General features: G+C 40.1%; 1 protein-coding gene across 7 annotated transcripts in view; it reads right to left on the reverse strand.

Annotated features, from left to right (window-relative positions):
* The window catches only part of DENND1A (DENN domain containing 1A), a 215,187-nt gene that overhangs the window by 117,480 nt on the left and 74,112 nt on the right, over positions 1–23,595 (reverse strand). For 6 of the 7 annotated variants that reach the window (XM_075716202.1, XM_075716201.1, XM_075716198.1 and 3 more), the window contains exons 6-8: positions 6,489–6,558; positions 5,268–5,348; positions 2,992–3,045 (exon numbers count right to left, since the gene is read on the reverse strand). The exons of the other annotated variant lie outside the window; for it this stretch is intronic. In XM_075716202.1, the coding sequence (XP_075572317.1) occupies positions 2,992–3,045; positions 5,268–5,348; positions 6,489–6,558 (205 nt within the window). The remainder of the gene's footprint in view (positions 1–2,991; positions 3,046–5,267; positions 5,349–6,488; positions 6,559–23,595) is intronic. 7 annotated transcript variants of the gene reach the window in all.

Genomic DNA, 23,595 nt, shown 5'->3' on the forward strand with positions numbered 1-23,595 from the left:
AAATCCTCGTAAGAAATGACACAATCCTCATTAGAAAAAAATAAACAAAATAAATGCCTGAGAAATAGAAGACAGTCAACTGCAAGACCAGTTAGACTGATGGATTTGATTTTTAATATTTTTCTTTCTTACCATGAGCCCTAGCTTTTTAAATTTGGGGGGCGGGGGGGGCGCAGCGTGTGTGTATATCTGGGCATACGTATCTGTTAACTGAACGAAGTGCTCTTACGCTCCTGTTCGCAGGGGTGCCCCGGTTCACCCCGGACACCGCAAGGAGCCCACCCCTCGCAGTGACCTGCCCGGGATGCCTCCATCGGCACAGCCACATTCCCTCTGAGCCCCATCAGCACCACTCAATGATTCAAAGAGGATGCTTTTTAGCATCACATGGCACTCCCTCCCGTGAAGGCTGAGCGTTCAGCTTTCAAAGGGTTTCCAACTCCTCCTGGCCCAAGGCCTCGGCTTTTGTAACAGCCTTTGATTCGTGAGCGTTCATCATGTCTCCTGCTCAAATGTTTTGGGAAGCCGCCTCACACCTTTGAATATAAAGGGAACATCACCAGCAGACATAACCAACAGAGCGTAAATGCAGCTACACTTCCCGAAGCCTTCACTATGCAGTGTGTTACTAAGCTGTTCCATATCAGTTAAAGAGGGCCCAAGGCAGATGATCTACTTTTAATCCCTGCCACGGGTTTCTTACCGTTACTAGCTCATTTCTCTCTGCCCTCCAATTTGCCAGCCTGTAAAATGGAAATAAACTTCCTTCCTTGCTCTGCAGGTGATTTGAGGCTTATCAAACAAAAATTGTTAAAGTCTGAGATGATTAGCATAAAAGGGATTAACAGAAAAGATAACCCCTATAAACAAGTAACGTCTGGATTAGGACAGAACACGTTCCAGACTGAGAGGTAGTTGAGATTCAGGAACTGATTCTTGAATTACTCCTAACGTATCATATTTGTACAAAAATAAAGCACCTTAGAGGAAAAAGCACAGCTATTAAATTTACTGACAGGATATGTGTCAGTATGAGAAGTCTGCAACACGGAAAAGCTAGCAACTATGTTTTTAAACAGAAACAAAAAGCCCCAAATGTTATCTGCCATACAAATCATCCACAAACGAGATTAAATGTCTTGATGATTCCCTTTTCTTTCTTTCTTTCTTTCATGCCATAAATTGAGGTATATGGTGCTAAGGCAGACCACAAAATGTTCAAGAAAGGAAACTGAGATGTCAGGCATAGAAATTTGGCTAAGAGACACAGCAGAGGCATATTAAAGAGTATTTAAGAGGAGCAAATGCCAGCATTGTCTTCCCACAGACCTATCATCTGGCTAGAAATCTGAGCCATGTTGAAACACATACAAGACAACTTCGTGAGGCTTAAAAAGTCTCTGAAAAAGCGGCCCTACACAAACCAGGTACGCTTGATGTTTTCAGAAAGCCCTCTAACAAACGCATCATTTCTGCTGGTCTCTCATGTCATTCTTTCAGAAGGGTCTCGCTGTCTGATTAGCAGATCTGCTTTTTCCTGCCCATATCAATCTGTCCATTAGTACTTTATCCTTAATACATGTCAGCTTTTAATCACAAATGCAGATTGTCAGCTCTTGAACGCTATTGTGTAAATGATACAGAAGGAAGACATTCTCACAAACAAAAGAATGACCGCCTAAGCAACTACAGCTATAATACACCTCTAAAGCAAAGAGCCTAGCTGTTCATTTGAATCAATACAAAATGTTTCAAGTAAGGATATACGATATCTGAATTCTGACAGCGTCTTAAACAAGGCGAGTTAATACCAAAGAGTTTTTTCGACCTTTCTTAATACTGGCAATATGGATGTTTGAAACATCAAACTCCTCCACTGAAGATACTGAGTATCAAGATGATATCCTTGGCTTGACTCATAGGTAGCCATGATGCTTTAATAAATAAAAACAACATACTGTATTGAAACATTTTTTCAAGTAAAATTAATTTCAAACCAGTATGCTATCTCTCCAGCAGGTCCCAACAATTATTTCCCAAGTACAGTTTTTAGTTTCAGTTTCATGTTGTACTCAGGGTCTCATACCTCAAGAAAACCAACAAAACTATGTAAACAGCACGATGTCAGCAAGGGGAGAATGAAACATAAATCTGGGTACAGAAGAAAAAAATTGCTTCTTTCGTTGTGAAATGATGAAGTTTCTTTTAAAACAGCAGTTCTTTGGAACTTATGAGAAGAAAGCAGACCCTGATTCAAGTTAGCTAGAAAGGTGAAATACCTCAACAGATTCTTGCCTTCTTTTTGACAGAAATTAAAGTCTTGGTAAAGCGGGTGAAATTCCTTTCTATCGTAATCCTGCATTTTTATGTAAAGGATGACTCTTGTAGTACTCACTCAAATGGCAATCACAAAACTGCCTTGAGATTACTTTCAAGAATTTTTCATAGGCTTATTGTAGTGTGTGGATTTTCACACAAATTAACTCCATCATTGTTCTCTGAAACGCCACCATACTGTTACATATAGTTACCAAATCACTCTTCTTTCTCAATTTTGAGTAGGCTAAAACTATGGATGTATATTTTAAATTTCCTTACTCATTAGAGCCAAGAAATCATGGAATGGTAACAGTAAGTAATAATAGAGTGGTGATAATAATAAAAGCTTTATATTTTTTAATAAATATCTTGACTTACAGGTTAAAATAATTATGCTATCAATTTCCTGTTCATTTGGTATCTTTTCTCAATTAAAAAGGCAAACATTAAATTCTACTTCAAAAGGCCCGTTACTCACGTATTTCTGCAGTTAGCAAGACAATGCTTTCCACCCAATACTTATTATAAATGAACCACCTAAAATTTACTTCAACTTCTAGCAATATTTTACAGAACGTATTGTATTACTATGCCAGAGGTAACAATTGTTATCTATTTTGCTGCTGACATTAAACAGAAATGGTAAAGTGTATGGTCCTCCAGAATACTCACATTTTCAGGTATACTAGGAAGCTCTCTGATGTCAGGCACAGTAAAGTAAGAGTGCTAAAAAAAGAGCAAATATTGATTATTGCAATATTGTCAAAAGCAATCTAAATTTATTGCTTGGTATTAGTAACAGCAGTAATAGCAGTTGCTCAGCTAAGTAAAAACGACAGAACATTTGTTACCAACTACCAGTATGACTTCTTTGTCATGGATTTCAAAAGCTGAATTCTCAGATCACACATGCAATATGAAATGCATTAAGATAGAAAGTATCAAATGCTCCTGAAAAGTTATATTACATTTTTTTGTTCTTCAGAGACACTGATACAGACGGACTCACACAATGCATGACATATGCCAAGGAAACTCCAAGGCTGTCTATAATTCAAGCCATCTTTCCACAGCCCACTGCAGGTTGCCTGACGGACTACAGGAAACAACAGCAAGCAGGTCCTTTTTCAACCTACAGCATCAGCAACTTTCATTCAAGACAACACTGAAGTTATGGAAATTTACTGAGAAATGTTTCCTAAAATTTTATGCCTACTTACCTGAGAAATATTACTAAAGTTCTAGTCACTTTTACATGCCTTAAAAAACATATTTTGAAAGACTATATTGGTCTCACAATTTCATAATCCATTATATTGTTACATTTTTTTCATTGTCTGCATTCCAAGAGACGAGGTTCACTCTACTTCCCAATCTGACCATGCATGACTTGCACGATTCTTGGTTAGGGCTTTGGGAAAGGAAAGGAGAGAATGAGGCTAAACTGCTTTTGTAAATCAATGTTGTATACAATTTATATCATTTTTAAGATTTTTACAATTTGTCTCAGGGCTACCTATTAATTACTTGCTGAAGCTTTAAAGGCTGTTATATTCTTGGCATAGCTCCACAATTGGCACAATTTTCTTAAATATATATATCTCTCCCTCTCTCTCTAGCTCTCAGACATTTCAGTGCTTCATGAACAGTCTATAACCTGAAATAGCAAGCGGGTATAACAGCTACACTGAATATAGACACTAAATGTCTAAAAAAAATTTTTGTTTTTTGATATATTACTGATTTAGTTTGGTTAAAAGATGCAATGCAAAGACACAGGAATAGTATACGCAACTATATCACATATAGGAACCTCACCCCGACTCCAAAATAGGCTCGTAAACAGCCAAAATAAAATGCGTAAAGACACCAGAGCTAACAGTCCCTTGGCTGCTTTTTTATATCCTTTCTTGCTTCATCGCCCATGAAATGTCTGAGACAAGGGGAGACCGGCAGCATTCCTTGAAACCACTGGTATGAAAAAACTGAAATATCCCAAGTGAGCGTTGCCTTTTGAGACAGCTCGTCCCCTTAAACAGAAATGCCGTTCCTGAAAGAGCCAGCCTCAAGGGGACTGGGACATTTCTGCTGCCAGCTGGTGACCTAGCAAGGCCAAACAACTGCTACCTGTCGACTGACATTACAGGGTGAAGTGATGAGAGTAAGCTGCTTGTTGCCAAAAAGTACTTTAGAAGGAGGAGCAAAGGAAATGAGAGGGAGAAGAGAACTGTGGCCACACACAACACTAGTTTCCATGTGAACTCTAAATTACTAATTGCAACTGCAGCAATGGGCATCTTAAGTATTTTTTCACTACAGCCTGGAACACGAGACTGGTCTGCAAAAATTAATTTCAAGACAAAAACCCCAAAAGACTAAATTAAAAATACAATCCCATCAATAAAATCCCACAGCTATTCTCTCAGTGTTCTTCGATTAATTCTCTCACAGGATATAAAAATGAAATAAATCCTTTTTTATGTGAATTTTTTTCTTGGGGGGAGGAAGAAGAGAAGCAATCAGAAAACGTGATAAAAAGTTAATACTCAAAACGCTGCTGTGACAGGTACGTGACTGTTTCCTTTCCAGTCCTGTCCCCCTTGCCTACTTGCAAGATCTAGGAGTTCTGCAGAAGTGTGGGCAATAAATGTCATGTTGCTGCTCTGTGACCCCTCGCGGGTCACAGGCGATATGGTGAGAAATTTCCGTGGGGAATATACACAGCCTTCCTCCAATCAAAGAACAGCATTTCAAAGACGTTTGAGGTTAAGGAAAGGGAAACAGAGGGCCCCAAACGTGAAAAGGGGAATTTCACAGCTCTGTGTCCTTGCAGGAAAGCAACATCTGTGTACCAAGTTCCAAAAAGGAGAATTGCTTTTGACATTCCTCTATTATGATAGGTAATGAAAATTAAACACCTTAGTTTACATCTCTCCCACTTCACTTACCACTCCAAGATGAACAGAGGTTCCTGGCTCAGGGATGGTAAGTTTGTGAAATGTTTCTAGGAGCTCACTCCTTTGAGTATCCTGAAATAAGAAGGAGGGGAAAAAAAAAAAAAGGAATACTAAGTAGGCATTGCTATAACAAGCTAAACTCCAAGATGGAAGGGCAACATTTGTGGAACTGGGGGCTTAAAGAACTTGCAAGCGTAAAGAAAAATGTGAAAATAGATTTAGACATTAGACTATGAACAGAAATAAATGTAGATCGCTCTGACAGCTGGGTTTTATAACATGATTTTTTAGAATACTTTTTCTTCATAGGTATTTCTACATATTTCTGTAACCTACTGAGTCACCAACCTATGCACTCCATAGTAACTCAGCTCAGAGCAAGCCAGTTTTCACTGCAAGTTCTTTATAACAACTCACTAGTTTAGGGTAAAGCCAAATATTTAATCCACCTAGATGAAGGTGTGATCCTAAGTGCTTCTACCTCAAACGCGAACGATTCTGACAAATGCAAAATACAATTATTACCACAAAATGGCAATAAATCAAAGCAGCAACTTAACTGGGAAGATTATATTTGTAATCTTTAAATACCTGAAACTAGGTGTTGCAATCATATATATGATTTCGCTGTATCATGAATTATCATTTATAAACCTAGAAGGGAATTTGAACGGCTTAGTTCACATTTTTTCACGGTCTCAAGACTGAACTTTACTTTGTTTTGCTTTAAAAGCAAAACAGCACCTGAAGGGCTTAGGTAGATGATGCTACGTGGGTAAGCATTTTGCATCAGGAAGCTTAGTTCTACACTTACTTAACAGGACAAGTAAACTTGGATAAAACAGCTGTCAAAGATCCATGAAACACTGCAATACGGGAATTGCATGGATGTGCTGAATACAGTTCAGGTAATCAAAAAGTCTGCCCAGTACGGATGACTGCAGGGAAACCATTAACTTGTGTTGGATCCACAGTCACGTTCTTGGGCTTCATCGTTTCCCAAAAATAATTTAAAAGCATATTTATTTTTCAAAGGCACTTGCCACGCTTTCAGCTTGGCTGAATGTGATCTTCTGTATTACTGCATCATAGAGATTAATAATTCACACGGCCATCTCTGATATAAGCACTTCTTAAACCAGCTTGTTTTCATCCTCTCCCTCATTTGATATTGGGGCAGGGAAAAGAAGGGTTAGTACTTTAGAATAATACCTGTCCTTTTGCTGAATAATCTGCCAAGACGTTGAGCAGCTTATAAAAGACTTCAAACCACGGGAGGTAACTAAAAAAAGAAAAAAAAAAGAAAAAGTATACATTTAACTTGGTAAATCTCAGTTAATAAATGCAAGGTTGCTGGCGTTTACCATACAGATGCATCCTAACAGCCCCTCCGCTGGACATGACACTTTACGCATATCTGCTAGGAAAGGCACAGCGGAACATCTGGAGGAGAACACTGGCAGAAGGTGGAAGCATCCCTTTCCGCCGAGGACCGAGCTGCAGCACTGACTCCTCCCCAGCGTTTCCAGCCGCCTCTGGGCGCCCAACGCCACTCGCAGCCCAGCCAGCGCCGAAGGCGGGCACCGGGCAGGCAGGGCTGGGAGCTCCCATCTTCTCACCCGGACGTAACAAACGTACGGTCCGACGGAAGTTTTTAACCCCTAAGATAAATGTACCCTAATGTATCTGTGCTCCCGTATGGTGGAACGTTTTTAACCATAATTATTTCCCAAAGTATATGTTAAATAACTAGACTTCTGTACAGCTGCTGAGGGTCCTAGGAAACTGCAAGCAGACAGTTGGCTTGGTTTTGAGTCCTGACACAACTGGACTTTTTAAATTGCATAACCAGCGTCTCAGTTTTTAACTGTTGTCAAATCTTATTCCACATCCTACGTCGTTGTATTTAGCCCAGCCCTCAGTCAGGTCAAATAGAGACATCACCTTTAATAAATTTGTACTCAACTTACAAAAGTAATGAAGAAACAAAATTGAAAGACAAACGTGCAGAAAAATCACATCTTTTTCATTTCCATTCCATTTCCATTCCATAAAATAAGACAGACAGCCAAGACGTTACTTTTCACTACGGTATGCTTTGGCATCATTTTGTGCCCTACTTTCATGACACAGTTCTTTATTTCAATTCCTTTTTAAATACCGGCAAGGAATTTCCCCTCAGCTGCAGCGAACAGGAAAGCAAGTTTGCGTGACGCACAAACTGATTCTTCTTTTAATCACAGATGCTTTCTGAAGCAAATGGATTCTATTTTGATATAGTTAGACAGGATTTAAAGTTTTTATAAAATATGACTACATCCTGACAACTATAAAGAATTGAGTGCCCCATGGTTCCTAACTGTATGGCTTTTAGTAATAAATGAAGTGAGAAGCTATATATGAGACAGATAAAGTGAATGGCACTCCATCATTAACATTTGTTTGAAGCCTGCAAATGCTACTGTAAAATGTAAGTAGCTTATCAAAATACACTGATAAGCAACTTAACTTCTCATGTTATATGACAGTATTATCATTTAAATTAATATGCTCTAAGCATCTTTACAAACTATGTATTAGAATAGAGCAGAAAGACAGACAATTACCACTTTAAACAGCATTTAAGTTTGGCATTATATTGTAAACAATCAAGAAGGATTAGTTAGAAGATAAGTTTCTTTCTTTCTGTTTAGTTAAATAAACTTCAGCAGAGTTAAAAGCCATTACAAGAGTAACAAGAAATCCTCTCAAAACATATCTGCTAAGTAGAGATTAAGAACCTGGTAAACAAATCCTTGCAAGGCATCTATCAAAAGAGTTTGAGAAGACAGAAAACCAAGAAGGCAGAAAGCTCCCCGACAGTATGAAACCAAAACTGATTTCAGGAAGGCGTATTTAAAGTTCCACTGAACTGCTCAGGGACCTTGCTGGAACACTGCATTTACAGAATTAAACCGAGAATCTTCTAAACTGGTGCTGTGTTTGTAACAGATGTGGGAGTATAAAAGCAACAAACCAAAGCTCCTTGAGAGCCCCAATGCCCGCGGGCAAGGACCGGCCAGGTCCTCGGCCCCGTCTGCAACAAGGGGTGCAAGTACCCAACAGGGACAACGCTGAGCTCCGGAACCAAGGTCAGGCTCTGCTCTTTCTTCAAAGATGTACTTATCTGCCCTGTCAGGGGCCCGTCGGTTCACAGCTAAACCTCACCTTACTATACAGATTCAAGGGAGTTTTCTTTATTACCGCAATACACCAAACATGACAAAGCTGTAGGTTCTACCCATGAGAATACTCCATCCAAATCCAATTTTAATTCTTTCGCTCAGCGCCTAGAAAATAGCTTCTATGATTCTAAGAGAAATAACCCAGATAAAGTCTCCTATTCACGCAATGTCAAGGCATCAGCAAACCCTCCATACAACAAAAGAGAAGGTATAGCCCTACTTCTGTTGGACTTGCTCATTCCGTGTTGGCTTTCCCTTTTCTCTTTACTATTATCTTATAACGAACTTCATCGTTGTCCTTTGTTTAACACTAACTCTTCCTTATTTTAATCCATTTTTTCCAAATAATGGTTTAGCATCTCAGCATAACTGCTCCTTTTTCTTATTTTAAGAATGACTTTGCATTTTGAGGAGAGAAGCTTCACAGTTTTAAGTTGAAGAAATTAGCTAATCTTTGAAGCAGACCTCAGCACAACACAATACATGGGGATCTGCGTAGCTCTTGCTGAAGAGAGGTGCAAGACAAGATAAAACAAACCCACCACAAAATTGCATAAATTATGTAGACAATCTCACTTCAATTTTCACCTCCCTCCTTTGTCACTGCAGAATTCAGGATCTCTCTCATCCCGAAAGCTTTGGATACTTTAGAAAACTAATTTATCCTGCCATCTTCAATACTTTTACTTCATCACTTATTCCATGTGTTTACTACTCAAGAGTGAAACAGTTCTGCTTTTATTAGACCAAATTGTGACCAGGTAAAGTTGGGAAAAAAAAAAAAAAAAAATCAAGAAATATCTTTATCTGAATTTGTTTCTAGATCTCCGCCAAAAGGAAAGAAGAAAAGATGTGGATTTTTTCTTACAAAAGGCAAATCCTCGAGGCAGCCTTTAAACACCCCCTCCAAAGAAACGGAGGTTGAATTTATAACCAAAAACTTTCTGTACCACATGCAACTTAAGTAGCACAACTGGTAGCACTACTGAAGATTTATGGCTTATGACTTGCTCATATTTAATTTGTAACCAAACACTTCCCCTTCCTCTTAGCTACCTTAGAACTTTTGATTAACTCTTGTTTTCACAGGTCATAGGTTAAACAAAGGAAGGGAAGCGCTCCGGAGTGAAATTGCCCAGAGCACCATAGCATGCGAGCCCGAGCACGCGCGCACACATCCCCCTTCAAGCAACATCAAAAAAGCGACAGCCTAGAGATTCTTCAAGGGAGTTGAAGTTCAAAGACTCCAATAAGCATAAACCAGATTGTGGCTGAAGAGTAAACAAAAATAAAAGGGCAATCTGAAATTTTAATTTTTTTTTAATTTTACACCCATTTTCAGTTGCCTCACACGTATGTATACACGCATATAGTGACAGATTTGCCAGAAATCACGAGAATCAAATCAAAGCCTCATCAAATTAGGCTTCCTCAAGCTGAGAGATCCGTTTAGCGCTCTGCTTTTCTCTCCCCCTGAACCTTCAGCGTGCGAAGCAGCCTCAGTGCTGGAGACAGGCCAGTCTGACGGGAAACAAATATGAGCACAGGAAAACTGCTTATTATGCTACATAAGGTCTGCACAAACTCTACTGCACAAGTTGCACAGTACCTTATTCAGTAACTCATATGTCATCACCTTTTTAGTGCGCTCCTTGAAAGTACAAAACATCATTAGTTACATGTGTCATAGCAATTAGGGTCAGTCAAACCGTTAAGACAACAGTGCTGCGTTGCAGCTTGTAAATACAAATGCTTCCAAAATGCAGTGTTTAAAGAACAGCCGTGCAAACCCAACTGACAAGCCGGGCTGAGACAACAGGAAAGACATAAAAAGCAGCGAAGTAGCACGACAACAAACCCCAGCAATCCCTCCGGTTCGGGTAGGGGTCTGCAGTTAGGAAGAGGGTCACCTTTGACGGAGCAGGCTTGCCCCAGAAGCAGAGCCCTTGGTGCTCCGACTCGGCAGGCAGCTGAAGGGCTGGGGGAAGGCAGAAGGCTGCAGATGACCGGCGCACCGGCAGCTGCAAAAGGCACAACTCGCCAGCCAGCACTGCTCTCACCGGTCCAATCTATACTTCAAAAGTTACACTGAGCAGAAAATGTCATCACCCAATATTAGCTGCTGCGCAGATGAAAATGCTGTACTGCAGTCAACTTAGCTTTGAATTTTTCAACATATTAATCCACTCGTGCGCTTGAACATGCAAAAGGAAAAAAAACTACCCCATCGCAGCAGCACATGTGAGGTCACATCTTCTGACCTGCAGGAAGGACTGCAACCAGAACTGGAGAATATTACGCTGGCCCTTTCGAAATAAAGCAACTGCATTTAGACGCACGTACACACCCACACAGAGAAACCGTGCGTGTGTGCACACGCACGTGCGCATACTGTCATTCCGCAGCAAGAAGGACGCAGTAAGAGATGACCCAATAGAGCTTCCTTTAGTGACACTAAGCTGCCAACAGCAGTGAAATTAGGCAGAGAAGTGGACTTCCAGGATCCTCCTACTCTCATTGAACGCTTAATACAAAAACTTTTAAAAACAAAACAAAAAATTATTAGCATCAAGTCTGGTTTTATTTTTTTAAATAATTAAAAAGAAATCCCCCCTCCAGTGGACTCACACTGAGGAACATTAATTGAAACTATCACTTGAAATTTAGCCAGGTCAAATAGTACCTGCTTTATAAAGCAGAAAGGCCACAGTAGCACAGCAGAAAATGATGCCTCATTTTAATCTATTACTAGACCAAGCCCTCGTCTAACCTGTTTGGCATGGGCAATTTCAGAAATAAAATTTCAGTATGTGCAGCCACAAATATAAGTTAGCCTATGGCAAAACTATACAAGGCAGCACTGCAGATTTCACTGCACTGCTCTTGTATCCAGCCTACCAGGCAATTATTCAGTTTTGGATTTTACATGAAGGTGAATTTCCCCCTTTAAAAACAGCTTAGCTTGCTGGAAGATTTAAGGATCATGCTTCATAACTCTAGTACAGTGCTTTGGCTACTGTCCTATGTAAAACGAAGGGCTCACTGAGAATAAGTTATGGGACTCTGAGCTGCACAAACAGGAGAGCTAGTGGTTTATCTCCAGTCTAATATAACAGTTAGCTTCCAGCAAACACAAAAGCCAAGAAAGTATACACAAAACCAAGACAGCTCCATTACAGTGATTGCCTATATGTAAAGACATACAACTAATTTAGTCAAATGGAATTGTCCAACAGTAAATAAGAAAATGTAATCTCCAAGAATAGCAAAGGGGAAATCTTTGAGCAACATTATCTACACTGGCATCCAGGTGATTTCTTTATCAAGTAAAAGACGCCTTCCTCCGGAAAAAACAGCTGTTTCTTCTCCAGTTCTGAAGCATTACTAATGAACAGAGGTTTTGATAATAGATATACTTTCTTTGAAATGTGAAAATTTCACCATTATCATTTCTTTTGATATATCTGAGCAGTCATTAGAATGAAGGAGAGTCGTAAGTTATAGCACGTACCACTCCAACTCACTGTGGCTATCTCAGGAACACCATGTACCTCCAAGGTCAAGTGTAGAGAGAGGCTGAGCAAACACTGTATGGAACTAGGAATTTTACTTAAAAGTAAACATAAAGTCAACATAAAAAGGGAGAGATTTTCCAGCGTTAGTTGTAACAGACAGCCGTGAAGGAGGAAGCAATAGCAAGGCAAGCAAAGTGTGCAAGAGCTTTGTGAAAGCCGAACTCCTCAAACTAAACTCCCATGGCCCCCTAAGGAGTTTGGAAGCGTATCGAGAACTTCAGCAGCAGAAGTGCTACATGTTCCAGTGGAGCAGCAGCAAACCCCAGTGGCAAGCGGTACCTTTAAAATTATTTATGAGTATTTGCTAATTACCATAGCAACAGTTCATAAAACTAATTTTTAACATTGACAGCTCCAGCATTCAATTTTACTGGTGTGCTGACACCATTAAAAAGCAAAGCAAACAATTCTGGAAAGATACCTGTAGTACCTTTGGTTTCCTCTGAACCCTACCAAAGGTAAGTACCACCTCAGTTCACGCAATTTCTACAGAGTGCTAGAACAACTTCCAGTCCGCATACAGGCAGAACTGCATTTTTGTACATGTATCTTTGTCAGTTGAAATTAATGAGGCTGAGCAACTAGTCTAACATCAACATATTTAATGCAGCGTCTCCTAATAGACTGAGTTGTAAGCACACATAACTTTTATTCCTTCCATTCACACAGATCAGAAGTGGGATTTTTAACATGTATTTATTTATAACACATACTATGTATTTTGATAACAGCATAAACAACTGCCATCACCCTTGCAAAACAGAAGAGTCATTTCCATTTTACAGATGGGCATACTTCTCTGTAGTGACAGGCTTACAAAATCTGTCTGTATTAGCCAGGACTGGAGTCGAGGAGCTCCTGAATCTTGACCTTTTGCTCAGTACAATAATCTGCAGTGGCCCAGAATACTTAATTCTGTCAATAGTGAGCTTGGCTCTTATATAAACCATAGTATGCATCATCACTGACTTCACTGGAAATACTCCTGACTGACAAAAGTGTAAGGAAGAGGAAATTCAGGCCAAGTATTTCTTCTGCCAGCACGACTTGTGCGTGTATCGATAAAACACGCTGGTGTCTCAGGTCATGGGCTCTGAATAATTAATTCAAAACACAGATGACCTGGTGCTTAGTTGTGGCAGTGAAATCGCTACGAAGCCCAGCAGGCTCTTGTGTGTCAGAGCATTGGTCTAATGAGCGAACCACCTTCTCCTGCACGGCCACCCTCGGATGATGCGCGCGACCCTATCAACACCTGTACGTACGCCCCATTCTCTCTATCTACCCCAGGCAACATCCCTGTTCCAAGCCTGAAACCTTCACGAGAACAATGTGCAAGATCAAAATCTCAATTAAGACTCAGCAAACTGAAAAAAGATGGGGTTTATCATTACTGTATTATTACTTTTATTATTAATTTCAACATATGGACCCAATGAACGTTGCTGGTGAAGCAGAACATACATTTTCTGACTCAAGGTACTTGTCAATACCTGCAGGACACATGACAGATCCTTGCATCTGGAATTCAGAAGGCATCTCTGTGGATAATCCCACCACCACGTTTGAAAGAAAACGAGTGTGGAAAATATATAAAAAATTACTACAGTCTCTCAGAGACTAGTTATCTTAAGACTTCTTGCATTTAAAGATAAAACTCTGCAATTTATACTTAAAAACAGTATTGCTTCTTTCCATCCTCCTGCACCTGGTCACTAATGATACTTCTCCCAGACAGCATTATTCCTAACGTTAGTAATCATATTCTATGTTAAGTTAATAACGGTGATTGCGGATTCTGATGACGAAGTAAGGTATGTTTGCCAGTCACCATGCTCTTCAGTGGTTTTATGCAGACACAATTTTAAACAGCAAAAGCACAGCCATCAACACACTTCGTCCTTCCCTTTATTAAAAATGTGAATTTCCCTTTTTAATTATGTTTAAATTCCACCTTGATTTTTAACAGCTAAGACTAAGTTAAATGACTTAACTATGTATTTCTAAAAATAATCTTTTCCTCCCCTCAAAAGAGACCCAAGTCTTCATACGCCTGTTATTTTCCTTGCAGTAATACACTATTAAATTTTTTTTTCCACCTTCCTTTCCTTCCCCCACCCAATGTTTCCAGCATTTTTACAAAATGCATTTGAAAGAACCAAGGCATCTCTGGGCTCATTTGGGAATTTCCGTAGGCTAAATTCCCAGTTCAGGCATTTATGTGTTCTAGTGTCTTCCCCTACACCTTATGGAACTCAGTACATCATTATTCTCTCTTCTAGACTCAGTCTATTGACACATTCTCACACTTGTAAGCTTAAACACATACACACATACCCCCAAATCTCCATAGCAACATCTGTGCATGTCGATGAGATGCAGGCTTACCTTCCACAGGATCAGCCAACAGCCTGTTTTGAACATCAGCTTTTATTTTTTTTTTATTTCAAAGTTTTGTCTCTGCATTAGACCTCAAGCCATTGTAAGTGCCTCTCCCATCGTAGCGAGCCGTCCAAATCCTTTCCTTTTCCTGCTTTCATAGGATTTCTTCCCTTTTTGCATTTTTCCCCAACTTTGTTATAAACTTCCCTTTGATTATTACCCGTGAGTGATCTTTCCATGATTCCATGAGATTCAGTTACAAGTTCTGTACCTTAAGCATGTGACTCGTACATATTTTAGAAGTATTTAACCCCACAGAACTTGCGCATCTCGTCTTACGGAGCATCTTAATACTACGTAATTGTCAGTAGAAAGTGCTTGCTCTGGTGACCTGCCACTGTGTATTAATAATAAAAGTCAATTCAAACATTCCCTTTCCTGTTTTTCTACCTAGTGTGACCAAGTACAAGCAGTTACAGCAAGTCTCACTCGCACAAAGACTAAATCCCACCACTGAACCCAGCCGCTCCCCAAACAGCTACAGCAGCTCCTGAAAGAGCCGCAGCGTCTCTCCGAAAAGACAGCTCAAAGGAGCTGAATGCATCCCTGAACAACACAAAGCCAGAAAACTGCAACAAAGAGATTTATGATGTAACAATTTTACATTTTAGTCGAGCTAAAAAGTGCAAGGGCAGCTTGAGATAACCATTCCAAGGGGCTTTTGTTAGTGTGCTAACATCTAATTGGGACATCGCAAATGGAACTGAAGCTTGAGTTTGCCAGAGCTGTCACCCTTTCTCGGATTCTTTGTGGTCACTCTAAAACCTTGGGGGGAAAAAAAAAAGTCCAGTGCAGCTGCACTGTGGAATTTATGTAAATAAAATGAATTCAGGGGAACTTTAGCATTACAGCATGCAACATCATGAAGTATCTACCAACCCCGCACACAGTAATCTGCCCTGCTTCTCGCAGGAGCCGTCTCTGAAGGAAGAAAACAACACAGTTTTCCAGTCTGAAAAAGAAACAGCTTTTCCATGAAAACCATACCTTGGACGTTCACTGAAAAGCATTTTATACAAAAAGAATCTGTGTTTTAAGAACCTGGAGCGTTACACTTCAGACTGGAAAATAGGAATACCACAGCTTTTGGCTTATAGCTCCATGCCTAACATCCTACATTCTGTACAAAGAAACTGTACATTCACAGATACATAAATATAGGCATAATTTAGAAAGTACAAAGTTTTAAACACCTTCAATAATCAAGCTTTTTTTCTTGTGAATTACCTATCACTGCAAAATTTAAGAAAGTTTATTGAATTTTATGATAGATTGTTTTGTGTTTAATTTATTTCAGAAATATCTTTAAGGTCTGCTCTGTTGTTAGAGACTTTCTGTTTTCCCTCTGATAGATCACTCCTTTTTAAAAATCAAAGATTTTTAACTTCTAACACACAAGTTATTCATACCATTGGGAAAACATGCCAAGTGATATTTCTCCAGTCAGTCCACATGGAGAAAAGAGAAAGGAATTCATTTAAGAGACAGAACCTAGGGTCTGCTGAAACAAAATGCAAAACTGTAAGTAGATTTTGGAGAGTACATACATCTCTAAAGCCTGGGGCACAGGCTGACGACAGAAGAAAAGAACTGTGCGATTTGATCAGCTTTACAACAGTGCGAGCCCTACTACACAAGGCTTTTATGGAGTAGAAAGCTGCAGTTCCTACTGTACCCAGCTAATGTAAGCATGTTGACCGGGTATACCTCCCTTCTCAAATTCAGCATGCCAAGATGATTAATACTGGAAGATCAAGTGCACTATCTTTAAAAGAAAAAAAAACAAAAATAAAAAATTTACATGCTACTTAATAGATGTAAAATTAAATGGGAAGCCCCATAAACTCCCAAACACAATCATAAGGTCTCTTGTCCCTTTTCAGAAGATAAAGCTGTAAATTTGGCGGGTTTTTATAATTTCAGACCAAGAAACTTCTCAAGCATGTTCCAGAGCAAAGGACTGAAGTAGCAACATGAAATAAAGGTACAAAAAGGGAAACGTTTGCATTCACAAGGCAAACACTGACAATTATGTCTTTATACTCTTATTAAAACCACAGGCAAAGAATATCCCATAAAGCACTCAGTGAGAAGATGGGTATGCTGAAGTGCTTGACAGTTTATACTAAGATTTATGAAGTGCAACAAAATAGCCTTGGAGTTAAAAAGACAACAATTACGTTCCACTTAAGGCCAACAGGAATACATTGAACAACATTTTTACTTGGCCAGGGTTAAGTAAAATGCTCTAATTAGCAAGTAAGAACAGGGCAGAGAACAGCCTTAAACTGAGAAAACTTACAGATGATACTGGCACTGAAATTCCTGGACATTAAAAAAATTGGTTATGAAGTAGTTAGAGCAGTTTAGCACACGGGGCTTGATTTCAAAAAAGTAGGATGCGTTAGACAGCACGAGAGCGTAAAGATCGCCACTGAAGTGACAATACAGAGAAAGGATTCCAACGGCTTAGCCTGTCAAGGAATCTCTCTTCTCAAACCATGTTTAAAAGCACACATGAAAGTGCTGGAAGAGAGAATTCTAGATGTGGCAGACAATCAGCGATCCCACTAGGTTTGAGACATCTGGCATCAGTTGAAATCCATCACATTTCATTTGGGGATCAAAGACTACTGTTAAGTCCATCACAGGTTGAAATAGTAGATCCTGAACAGCCTTTTCATCCCAATGCAAATTAACCCTTTTTCCTTGACCAGAGAAACAGCTCCTTTTCATTACAGACTCCAATCGCATGTGCTTGTTGAGCTATGCCCTCTAGTACTAAGTTTGAGCTGAAATTTCAGTAGAATTATGAACTTTTTATTGTAAATCAAAAGTGCTCCTTCTCAGCAAAAGGCACGATGTGTTACGGCACACTGCTGCAGGGGGTTTCAAAAGCTATAGGACTTTGACATATTTTGTATTACAATCTGTAATGCCATAAATTCCTGAAAAGAAGAAAAATTTTACACAGCTCTGTTCAAGAGCCACACAGAAAGGCTGGTAAGGACTGTTGCCCAGCTACTAAAGAGATTCACCACGTATTTAAAAGTTGAGGCTGAGCATCAGGTGTGTTTTCTGTAATTCCTGTCTCTCCCAGGGTCTTTTATTCTTGACCCAGAGGGGTTTTTTCTACCCATATATTTTGGATTAGTCATTAGCCATCAACCTATGTCAAAGGCTAAGGAGGGGGGAAAAAAAAAAGTCTGAGTCCCTGAAAATCTGAGTTAAGAAACTGTGAGTGTCATAAATAAGAGCTCAAAAGGCACCCACATCACGACTGTGACTCCCAACTGGCCAACACATTCCACCTCTAGAGCAACCAACTTCGTGTAAGGCCAATGCCCATCTCTGGGAAAGAACGGCTCACTAGGACACGACGTTACATTCAGAGTAGAATAATGGGAACTGTCAGATCAATATTTAAGGAAGGTAAGTATCAATTAGCTCAATCACAGGAGGAAGGCCAAGGTTTTCACTGGCTAATCACGCTGTCACATGAGAGAGAGAATTGCCTTCCGAGCCACAGAAAGGAATATCTATTTAATAAAAGCATTTTGTGTGGTAAATATCTCATAGATCAGCACCATAAGCCAATCCAGAAAAAGCTTGGAGAATCATATCAATAAATACAAGCAAAGTTTCAGTAAGAGGCAAGCACTTTAGGATCAAGACGGCAACTATCCCATTTCTGAATATACAGGGGAGATATATACTGAGAAAAACTGATGAGCCCAGACTGGTTTTAATTTTTTTATCAGATAGCATTATATCATTCCAACACCAAAAAGCAAAGCTTGATAACACAGCTTCATACCTGTGCGTGTTCATAAGACAGTGTTCTAGGATACTACGCTGATTCTTTGCATTTTGGTAAATCAAATACAGTGAAAATTGGGGCAGGAATGAGAATATTTCAGTAACAGAGAGAGACAAAACATCAATTATATGTACCCCTCTTCTGGAATATTCTCCAAACCACTTTTGTTTCCTGCTGGCAAAAAACAAACTTAAATGCAGCACAGTCTTTCATAGTTCCCTTGCACAGGGAGGGAACTTCATTACTGTGAAAAATATTTGCACGTTCAATGGCAGTACATGTGCCTCCTAATCATAAGCAAAGTTTGGTCCCCGAGTCAGTTGGTAGCAAGCCACAAAAGTTAAACTCAAATCCAACCACAGGTGAAAGAGCCAAGTGAGAAATTCATGCCTAGTCCAGTGCTGTGGTGGTACTTGGAATTATTGGGAATGTGAGAAACTGGGCTAGACACGTAAGAATCGCTTTACTTACAGCAAATAAGCATTTGTAATACAAGATGTGAATGCAGCCCTTGAATTGAAGACTGTAAAGATCAAGTCAGAGAGTCTGATATTTATTGCAGGTTGTCTACGACTGCAGTGCACGATGTTTTAGGATTGACAACAAACATTTAGATGCAAAAATAAGCATATGAAATGGTAGTACTTGACTCTTCACCTGCAGAAACATCAGACGAACCTGCTCCACGGGCTTCCTGAGAACGTGACACACAAGTTAACAGAAAAGACTCGCTGGCCCTTTACCGGGCTGGAGGGCACAATTTTTATTTAAGAGACTTCTTGCCTAGCAATCAGTTTAAGCAAATGATTAAAATAGGAGATTGCCCACAAGCATTTTATTCTCTGAATACTCAAGCTGGTGCTCCAACACGAATTAATTCTAAAACACACCGAGGTAAGTTACTGTTAGGTAAATAATACTTGTATTTTATAGTCCGGAGGAAGATCTGTCCCTAATCAAGCATGTTGACAAACAGCTGGGGTCACAAATTAAGGTTCTTATTTCAGATCCATGCACAATCCAGATGACAGTGCCTCTACAAAGCCATGTAAAGCCTTTCTCCTATTATTACAGTGTGGCTGAATCACGTTTCCTATTGAAACAACACGCAGAAGTCAACTCATGCGGCTTTTCTCAGCAGTTCTACCTCTCCGAACAGCCCCTGCTTCTCCAGTTACCACTGCAAAACCTGAGGGCTCCTGCCACATCTTGGTTTTTGAGGGAGGAAGTTGCCATGTAATCTCGTTGGGGGAATGCTGTATACATCTGTCAGCAAGTACAGGATGGTCTCATTCCTGACAGATGCATTTTGTAAGCCTTCAGACAGCAACCCAAGAGTGATCCGTTTGTGGAAGAGGAGATCTATCCATCTTGTACTTTAACTACTTCCTCCCTGCTTTTTTGATGCCAGGGAACGGGGTTTTCCCCAAGGTGATGTGCTAATTCATTTTGTATTAGCACTAAAATGGAAGTTTCCAAGCCGGTCAGCCAGGGCCAAAGGTAATAAAAAGTGACATGATTTAATTACTTCTGTTACAGTTGTTCAGCAACTAAAGAAGGTGTGACACGAAGCCCTAATTAATTAAGTAAAATTGGATTCTGGTCAGTAGGCAAGACCAGTGAACTAGCTGGACCAGAATGCAGTATTCCTAGCTTTATCTAATTCCACCAGTAGCAATACATTAGCATTACTAACGCTTGACATTTTTTGTTGTGATCCTTCTTGCTGATACTTTACAAAAGTGTTTTGACTTGCAGTCAAGATTACAGCTTTGGCAAAATCTGCAATAAACTTCCTTTGACACACCTTCACTGTTCTTTGAATTCACTACAAGTCAGTTAAATTAGCATTGCCCCGGCTTGGTAATGTAGAGGGAAGAGGAGAAGGAAGGGGTTTTTTGTTTGTTTTAAGGGATCCTGGGTCTCTGAGAAGGATAGCGTGGAGAGAGATCAAATAGTTAGAAGTCATAACTAACTTTATATTGTGTATTTATTCATCATATTCTGAAAGCAAATACTGTTCTTGTTTCACATACCAAAACAACAACAAAAATGAAAGAGCAAGACAATAGCACGGAACTGACACTTTCATTACACCGATACCATAATTTTTGCTCCAAGAAGCAACATGCAGAATGAATGGCACTTATCACTGCTATAAAAATTACCTGGCGTTTGTTCAGTTAAAATCAATTGACAGTTCCAATCCAGGACTGTTACATGACAGCAGCTGTTCCATCTGAAATCTAATCTCTGGTCTTACACAAGAGGAATTTTTTTTCTTTCTTTACGTTATTTATTTTGGCAAGAAGTACTTTAAGGTGTAAGGAGGGGGAAAAAAAGACCAAAAATCATTCATGCAATATTACAAACGACAGCTAAAATCCCAACTGGTCTGCCTTTCTTCTTCAACCCATCTATCAATGATGCATCTTTTACCTGTCCATCCTTACCTCTAGCTCTTTCCTAAAACCATCGTGAGGATTTATTTCTCCCTCCTGCACATATTCCTCATACTATTCATTTTGCCCTTTACTTTTAGTCTTCAAAAAATAATAAAGTAATAATTAAAAGTGTCCAACAGGAATGCTCTGCTATATTATAGCAGCGCTCCGAAGTCAACATACTTGCGCCTCTGACTGCGCTTCCACGAACGCAACGTCCATGAACTCAGATCCCCAATTTTACTAGTGCTATGATTAAAAGCAGCCGGCAGCAGACTGAGATGAAACAAGAACAAAGGACTGTCAGCAGAGAAGCGACTCACGGGTGAGAGCCCTGTGTTAGTTTATACAGCCAACAGCTTCAGGAAATGTAGAGTAACTCAGAGCTGCGGTAAACTCAGTCTAGGACAGCAGAAGTTTCTTCCCCTTACCCTGCACATCTCATTATAGTTTTCAGAGTCAACACGTGAAAATTTCTACTAAAAGGAGAAACAAAAAACCCACAACACAGCCCCCCTTCCCCCACCCCCCACGGGAACTACTTAGAGTTCTAGGTTCTAAATGTCTGAGGCTTGGAATATTCGCAGTATTACTTACCAGATTAAATAAATTGCCAAGTGTTTAAATATACAGCACAGACTACTGCTTTGCACTCCACAGGCGAGACAAACTAATAACGTCTTTAACTTATAACAATTGCCTAGATCTAAAGTAGCTTTCATTCATCACATGAAGTGAAACCCGCACCTTCATGGGAGGATTCATCCGGCCTCTTACGCCTGTAGTTAGTGTGAATGTGAACCACACTCTGGAGCCTTCTCCTAGTTCAATCCATTTCTAATTTTCCTGTAAATATTATGACCAGCAAGATCTGTGAAAATCTATGCACAACTTATTGCCACCTTTGGAAAAACCCCACGGATGGTTTACACCCCCAAGCATTCCTAGGTGAAGGTGGTAAGCCCTGCACATTAAAAAGCCTGCGACGCCCGGACTGCTCTAACTCGTGGAGCTGTGCAAATAAGTTCAGAAATTTTCTTTAAGGATACAAACTTTAAAGACACAGAGGACTACAAGTCTTTAGGATAACTGTAATCCTAGCAAGAATTCTGCTTTGCCCAGAATTGGAAGAGTTGACAAACAGCCCAGCTGTGGAAGCGGCTCACTCTGGAAAGCGTTAATCCGCTCCCGGAGATTCGAGGGCTTGGGGCACATCACCTCCTTAGCAGCATCGTCAGAACGCACGTTCCCCAAAGGTGTTGCTGCATGCCTTAAAACACTGCCATATTCAGGCGCCCTGTCTCGGCTCCCTCGCGGCCCCGACACGCAGTACGATTTCGCCCTCGCAGTACGTGCCAGAGAAGCGCGCGAGGAGCTGACGCCGAGCGCTTCGCTTGCTGCTCAGGATCAACGGAGAGCAAGAAATAGCAAGAAGGGAAACGCATTAAGAGCTTAACTGAAATGCACGTTTCTCCATTACATAATTTTGAGCTTGGGAACCGCAACGCTTTTCCTTATCCCCACCGTCGGCACAGCGCTTCGGAGCAAACTCCCTCTGGCTACGCAGCGGCAGCGCTCCATCGGTGCAGGTTCTAGAGCGAGATTTGGAAGCATTTTACTATTACGCTCCTCATAACTCAAACTCTGTTTTGTGTCTGTCTTTATAGGTCATTGTTGGCCAGATGGAAAATATTAAGGAAAAAGGATTGCAACTAAATCAATGGGCTGCAGTCTGCTGCCAAAAGGCCCCAGGCTAACTACAAGCAGATTTGCAAGCAGGCTCTGCTCCGTTACAATCCGAGATCTGGCACATCCTTTGCCCTGACTAACAGCAGGAGGGCACGGGGCCAGCTGAGAGCAGCTACTGTGCCAAACAGACTGTGCAGGTCTTACTGCTTGAATGCTTCCACAGAAAAGGAGAATCCATGGGACTCTTTTGTAAACAACTCCCTGTACTTTCTGGCTGCTGCTAACTTCCAAAGCGGTATAACTTTATCCCACTACAAAATTAATGCAAGTACACAGCGCAGACTCGGTACCAAAATCAACAAGTAGAGAAATAAATACCAGTCTTAAAGGATAACACTTAAACTTTCGACTAAGAATAATGATGTATATGTACACATATATAGTGAAAAACAAAATCAAAACATCTTTTCTCCAATGCCAAGCACCGTCTAGGAACAATTATAAAATGGCTGAACAGTAGCCAAATAAAGTATTCATAATATTCTTTGTAACCTCTTTTTACAAGTAAGAAGGGACTTAAATTTGGTTATTGAAAATTTGGCTTCTAATGTTTATTTCTAATAGAAATACTTCCCAGGAGACGCTTTGGGGTTTTTTTTGTATGCAGTTACCAATCAGCAGGTCCAGTTTATCTAGGAAGTTCAGTGGGAAAAAAAGTATTTTCCTAATATTAACCAACTAACCCCTTATGCATTCAACATTTTATTCCAGACACCCAGGCCTGCAGCACCTGCCCCAACTGGGCCGGACCAGGGACGGCTTCCCCGATTTTCCTTAGCACGTCACCAACAACTGCAGGGAGGGAGAGGAGCAGACTGGTTGGAGGTAACATTTCATAGTATTTTATAACAGTAGGATTTATTTTTCTTTTTGCAATCAAGATCAAACCACATAAATAATTGCTGTTTCCAGTGAACGGTAACAGAAAAATTGATAGAAACAGAGGGGAACTTCTGTTTCAAACACCATCACCAGCTCATCACATACATTAAAGCATCTGCAGCAAAGACTTCACAACCCCTACTCCAACCATAAGGCATGTGTCACCAGTGAGCAGAAAGCAAG

Source organism: Pelecanus crispus, chromosome 9 (assembly GCF_030463565.1).
Source record: "Pelecanus crispus isolate bPelCri1 chromosome 9, bPelCri1.pri, whole genome shotgun sequence".
Classification (NCBI taxonomy): Eukaryota; Metazoa; Chordata; class Aves; order Pelecaniformes; family Pelecanidae; genus Pelecanus; species Pelecanus crispus.